The sequence below is a fragment of the Hesperophylax consimilis genome, chromosome 12 (assembly GCF_061612785.1).
Source record: "Hesperophylax consimilis isolate HC1 chromosome 12, BYU_Hcon_1.0, whole genome shotgun sequence".
Taxonomy (NCBI): domain Eukaryota; kingdom Metazoa; phylum Arthropoda; class Insecta; order Trichoptera; family Limnephilidae; genus Hesperophylax; species Hesperophylax consimilis.
The window spans coordinates 23,109,054-23,115,803 of record NC_142847.1 but is presented as its reverse complement, the minus strand read 5'-3'; the positions used below and the strand labels follow the sequence as shown (position 1 = coordinate 23,115,803).

The 6,750-nt window shown below is 39.3% G+C and overlaps 1 protein-coding gene across 1 annotated transcript in view; it reads right to left on the bottom strand.

Annotated features, from left to right (window-relative positions):
* mei-41 (ATR serine/threonine kinase meiotic 41) overlaps positions 1 to 6,750 on the bottom strand; it is a 38,898-nt gene continuing 32,148 nt past the window's right edge. The window contains exons 24-31 of the mRNA XM_089638230.1: positions 5,977 to 6,102; positions 5,774 to 5,885; positions 4,531 to 4,776; positions 3,718 to 3,874; positions 1,519 to 1,583; positions 1,221 to 1,404; positions 347 to 539; positions 1 to 208 (exon numbers count right to left, since the gene is read on the bottom strand). Coding sequence (XP_089494356.1) covers positions 80 to 208; positions 347 to 539; positions 1,221 to 1,404; positions 1,519 to 1,583; positions 3,718 to 3,874; positions 4,531 to 4,776; positions 5,774 to 5,885; positions 5,977 to 6,102 — 1,212 coding nt within the window. The 3' untranslated portion in view covers positions 1 to 79. The remainder of the gene's footprint in view (positions 209 to 346; positions 540 to 1,220; positions 1,405 to 1,518; positions 1,584 to 3,717; positions 3,875 to 4,530; positions 4,777 to 5,773; positions 5,886 to 5,976; positions 6,103 to 6,750) is intronic.

The window sequence follows — 6,750 nt, the reverse complement described above, 5'->3', positions numbered from 1 at the left end:
CAATTTTACATTAAAATTAATATACATCTACAAGTAATAACAGTCATAACAAACATAAGTTTAAAACAGTAGAGGTAGATCAAAGAAAAGGTCCCCAGCCTATATACATTTGGCAGAGGTTAACAACGCTGGTGGCTTCTAGAATAAGGTTGTGGGCCTGGCCTTCTGGGGAGAGGGACAGCGAGAATTGCTTGTCCTTAGTACGAACCTGGAAATTATTCTATATTAATATTTACATAATATAATTAATGTATCATCATTATTAGTGTCACAGAAATGGGGTTGACCATCACAAAAGATGACATTGTTGTGTAAGATAACATTAAAGGTTAAGTTGGTTGGTTACCATCCCCTGAAGGCGCTGCTCTATGTGGGCCAGGTGGTCCTTGGCTGACTGGTTGGTCCTCTCGGCGGTGGAGGGGTCTCGGGGAGCGGCCCTCTGCCAAGCCACTAGGGGGTCGTACACAAAGGGGCGGATCACCGACATCAGGGTGGCCGTCTGCGACCGCAGTACTCGCAGAGTTACTTCGCAGCATTTTCTGCGGGGTTACATTCAATTCAATTTATTATACAACTACCAACAAAGCTTTCTGTTTAAACCCAACTTGATTGACGCTAAATATTTATGTGTGATTCCTTGGCTATGAAATTGGTAAGTTAGTCCTGCAGACCGGGAGATAACAGTCTATGCTGTCAGTGACAGAGATAACCATCGGAAACAGAAACGAATGCTCTTCATGATGGTAGAATTTTCGAACCATATTTTATCAATCTCTGAAGAAATGTGTAACAATGTACACATCCCTTTTGACCATTTTGATTCATTCTGACATTCTGAGCATGTCCAAGAGAAAGCCAGTAGAATAGAGACACGGGTACTGGCCATACTCCTTCAGAGAAATCTCACAAATTTATTCTGAATTCTCTGGATTACCATTTTGTGTCATAATATTCCATTCCATTAGTAAATGCATATTGTCAAGCAATTTGTTTCAGCTTATTTCGAAACATCCCCTTCTTCCTCAAAGAGAAATATACAATCGCTTTTGGAAGTATTTGAGTCTAATTTAACTAAACTAATTAACCATCACGTTGTTTTACCGCACGGGTAGTCAGAGAGGATGGACTGCTAAACAATTCCTATATGTATATGAATATGTATTTGCTTCATGAAACCAGGAACCCTCTGGATTTTGACTATAGATTAATTATATGATTACCTGTAGGTCCCTTCACAGGCCAGAGGGCCCATTGCGTGTTGCATGTTGTGCGTGAGTCGGAAAGGGACTCGCTCCGGCCACTCGAACGCCTCGCCTCGATTGAACAAGCAGTTGAAATCTACGTGCACCGCATCGCCGTTGGTTGAATCAAATAATATGTTCTCACCGTGTCGGTCTCCTAAACCTGTAATCAATTTTGTAAATAATGAACAGCTCACATAGAATATGTATGTACTAGGTTCATCAAATTGTTAAAGGTGAATATTAAATTATGTGTAATATTAGTAAGACAACTCACCCAGAATGTATCCCACCATTGACATTACAGCTGTTGTCCGAATGTAAGCGGATCTTGCTTGATACCTATAACAAAGAAAAACAACGATTAGCATAGGTATTGTAATGATAGTGTGTCTGGAGGAGAGAGAGACAACACATTGTGTTACTTATGTCTCTTGATTATTATTCTGCTATTCCAATATCACAGTGAAGCCTTCATTTGAGGCGATGCACTACATTGTGTAATATTTTAAATTGAGCCGCTATCAATATCAACCCTTACGTTGATGGCGATAAGGTTTAAATTCCCGCTTAACACCATCCGACTGTTTTTATTTTATTTTATTTTTTTTTTTTATGTGACACCTCACAAGAGTGTCCCTGCCTGTGCAGTGTACAGACAGGGGAACTATGTCACCACCTGGTTGGGCGGCGTTGTGAGGCGGAATAAGGTAGGGGCTGTAGGAAGGGATTTGTTAATGCGGGCCTTGAAGAGGCTCGGATTATAGGAGGGAGGAAAAACAGATGCCGGTAGCTCGTTCCACATACGAGCCGACTTACACAAAAACGAGTCGTAAAAACGGCCCGTTCTCATGAAGCCAACGTCAACCGTGAACGGGTGTTCAGTTCGTGTCCGTCGAGTTTCGCGCACGTGCACCGGTGCATCAGGAATCAATGCTGCTAGCTCCTTGGAGCAGGCTCCATTGAAATACCTGTAAAACAGACACAGCATGCCTACATTGCGTCTATGCATTAGAGAAGGCAATCGGTCTGTTAACAACGGATTGTCAATCAGACGGATCGCTCTCCTTTGAACAGATTCAAGCAGGTTTATTAAGTATTTTGGGGCACCAGCCCAAAGGTGGCTCCCAAATTCAATAGTTGGGCGGACTTGAGACTTGTACAGGGTCAGCAGCTGGTCACTGTTGAAGAATCTCCTAGCCCTGTACAAGACGCCCAACTTTTTGGAGGCCTGATTTACTCGGGCTTCTATGGATCCCCGATACTTGAGCTGGTCTGATATAGTAACTCCAAGCATTTCAATGGAGTCTTTATTGGGGAGAGTGCTCCCATCAAATTGCACCAGACAGTCATTGATCTCCCTCTTTGCCGAAATCAGACACGCTTGGGTTTTTGAGACGTTGAAACTGACCAAGTTGGCCTTACCCCAGGCACGAACCATCTCGAGGTGGTGGTCAATTTTTTGCTTCAAAACTTCCCGAGCTGTTCGGACATCATAGGTGGAAGGGGGCCTGTCAAAAAGATAACCCTCGTGAACGGTGCTGTCATCAGCGTAGCAGTGAATTGGTGCACATTCAACGAGATAGAGTTTTGATTTATGCAAGAAAAAAACATGGACAAAAAATGCCTTTTATTTTATTTTGTGGATGTTCAGGCATAAATATTATTTTTTTTTTGATCATTTTATAAATAACTTAATTTGCCACATTATACAATAAAATCATAACCGAAAATGGGTTCGTAAATAGGAGATTTTGAACTTTAAAGCAGTTTTCATAGGCCTTATACATTATTTTTTTCTGGGCTTATAAAAAGACGTATCAAAAAAATACTCGATTATTTCAAAGGCCAGGATGTATTCTACTCGCAGTATTTAATTAAAGCATCTGAAACATTTCTAGGCGACCAAATTTTCAAACCAAAAACACATGATTTTGCATTACTACGTATGGCATCGCCTTAAAGGGCCATTGTACAAATGGTAGACATTACAGGTATTAGACACTGTCCAAAGCAATTTCAGGGGCGCATTTCATATTCAAAACACCTCCAAATTACCTCAAATTGCAACATGGATTGCATTATCCGAATGCAGCCTTTTATGATTTTTCATGTTATAAAATAGACCAGTGGACTAGCAATGCTTCGCTTTACTAATATCTTTCTCGGGTGTCTCTGACTTCTTCCACCATTCACTACTGTACACTACTATGTTACTTTTAAAAACACTACATTACGCTGACTTTAATTCCACTCCGTATTTCATTCCGATGCAGAAATATTGCATTAAGTATTCTTCAGGCTTCCCCGACTTTTCCACTATTCATATCTCTCTCTAAAAACTCCTGGCACTAATAAGAACAAACTTTGAAATTTTCAGCGATATCAGTCAACTACTTTTATAGCTGTGCGAACACAAACAGGCTGAATTTTTATATATTAAAAAAGATAGATGCTATAAATGATAATATTTTACCAAGTGTGTGGATCTGGAAAAGTGTACCGGAACCAGTCCCCAAAGACCGGTGGGTGCTTTGGCATGAGTTGTGTCTCAAACACTTTCCGTTTCTTAGCCAGCGGATCCTTGTTTCCACACATCAATTCCTTCAGCTCCCTTGCACTGGTGTACATACCTGAAACAGATAAACAATTGTTGATGATTTGGTAGTACTTGCAATATGTGTACGCCCTACCAGTGTCTCATAAAAATATTATTTTTTCTTGTCCATCTTAGGCAAAAGGGAAGTCAATTTATTAAAGGCTTGTTTTTGTATCAGGTTTGACACTTACTAAAACAATAACCAATATAATCCTTCCGTACTTGGTAACGGTAACCGGATAAACCAGAACATGATAAAAGAACAGCTTATTAGGTCTGGTTCATTGTATGTTTATTTTTTTCCACTTTCCTTCAATGTTCTATTTTGTCACACCCTTGGTAACCATGCCGTTTGAATGATGAGACAGTTACAAAAAAAAATTATCTACATACTATATGTTTTTACTAAATCAGGTAGTTTAGAGCTACTGTCAGTAACCAGTTGGCGGGGGTAGGCAGAGAGGGTAGACTGCTACACAACTCGCGACACACAATCTTTGCTTTGTTTACATTTATATATTGTCTCATAGGTACACTCTTGACATGACTTGACTCAAGTATCTGATTCACTTGATAATGCCATGTCTTCCTCGGGCATCCCCGACTTCTTCTACTACTAACTTTCTCTCTTTGTTCTTTCGCTCCACATACCCAAACCACCATTTGATTATTTAATCTAAAATGATCTACCTCTTTCTTTATACAGATTCATCAATATGGGTCTAAAGCCCAGCAGGTTGGGCACCCACTGTATGATGCCGCACTCCTCGTTGAGAGGCAGAACACTGTAGGTGCGTATGTAGAGTCGTCTCTCTCGGCTCTCGGCGTTGTCCTGCAGATAGCGGTTCACCACCGCGTTGAACTCCATGAGACGGAAGTCCTTACGCAGGTCGTCTTTGGGCTTCAGCATCATCATGTAGCTCTTGCCATCGGAACCTGTGGATGTGAAACAAATCATATTTTTTAATAAATAATACGCACGCTAGAAAAAAAACAATTCTACTGAAGGCACATCAGATGTTGGTGTGATATTTGATATATTAGTTTCCGTCATTGTGCATAAATGGCTCTGATCACTCGAAAACCAATGTAAATAAATAGACACAGTCATACCTGTTGTGAAACCTGAATAGTCCCAACAATCGGTGTTGCCAGATCAAACGCTGCGCTACCAGTCTTATCACATTGTTTACATACCTTATGTTTACCTAAATGTACAAAAGGAACAAATGGAGCACGGAATAGAGGTAACCAGCAGGAGAATGGAAAGAGTGCTTTCCTAGAGATGGCAAAGACTCTCCAAGGTCGTAATGCTGATGACGTACATACAATATAGTGTGTCAAAAGCAGAAACTAAGTATGCCAAATGTTGCTCATGTCAGAGTATTCAATTCAACACATCTTTAACGAATGATATAGAGTCAATAAAAGCAATGAAAAAAACTAACATAAGCCTAATATGTACGTGTGCAAGAGATGACTCGTTTGTGTTAGTGTCTAAATAGGCAGGGCTTTTCAGAACAAATTGTGACGGCCAGCAAATATAGCAATCAATGCCTTCTGCCAGTACCTCTATTAATTACGTAGTATAACTTTACTAATGAAATAATGATAAAGTTATATGGTGGCTTTCTTTTAAAATATTGTCTGTGTTTATTGAAGAGTGCGGAAAAAATATGGAAAATTTATATATCCTGCTTGTAATATGCACAGATTAATAATTATTTGGCTTATGAAATCCCAACCAAATCGGCTGCAGTTAACTATGTACTTAGCTAAAACTTGTATGAAGGGAGTAGTTTTCCGTGTTAAGTTTTTTTTCAATGAATTCGCTGTTTTCCCTTCTGTAGGTTAGTATGTAATAGGTTTAGGATAGTTAGATTAAGAATTGTAAAGCTATTGGGCTTGCCACCAGAACATGGGTAAAACCAACCTCTTAAGGTGATTTTTCTTGGCCTCTGAAGAGAAGGGAATACAGTCACTGCATCTTCAATTCCAGTGATATGCACCAGCTGAGGGAACGGACTGAAATTTGGATCTTTCTCCTGGAAAAAAAATGGAGTTATTGTACCAAGAACATACAAAAAGATATTTTTATTTTATTTATACAACAATAGATAGTTAACGAATTTTTACCTTTTTGACAGAGTGAAACGGGAGAATAAGCTTGACGAACTGTTCTGCAGGCATCATGATCTGACTGAAGTTATCTGAGGTCAAGAGTTTGGGAAGGGACCTTACTAAGGTGCTGACATGTGTTGCCTGAAATAATAAAAAAACAAAACGTTCATCTTTGTTTTATACACGGTTTATTAATATTCAAGTATGTATGTACTACTAACTATGTATGTATCACCGGCTCAAATATAATTTTTCATTCTTTTCCAAAAACTACGGCATCCCTATTTAAGAAATTTTGTTGGGCTGAAGGTAGGAGGTAACTGATGAAGAAGAGGAAGATTGGGAACACTGATAGATAATATGTATGCACTAGAAATGCCTTTCATGTAGATTTGAATTATAATACTTTTTGATTCTCGTCCATGTAGCACAAGCTCTGTCCCTCTTACACTTGCTTGACATTGTATATCGCCATCCCATTTTAATTTCATAAAGATGATGAAACACAGTTTAGTATTGAAAATTTAAGGTCCGATGTGCCAGACTTTTGAATCATTACACCCAAATCACATGCCTGTATTCTTTATTCTATGATTGGGAAGTAACCGGCAATTAAAAAATGGTCACTAAACAGAGTTAAAGGAATATCTCAATTCTGAATGGTTGTATTTCACTGTATTTAGTAAGAATACCTGAACATTATCCGGTATGGGCTTGTTGCACAGCTCTATCAGCTTCTCGGCCAACTGGTTGAAGTCGCAGATGAACTTGAGCATGGCGGGCTCCTTG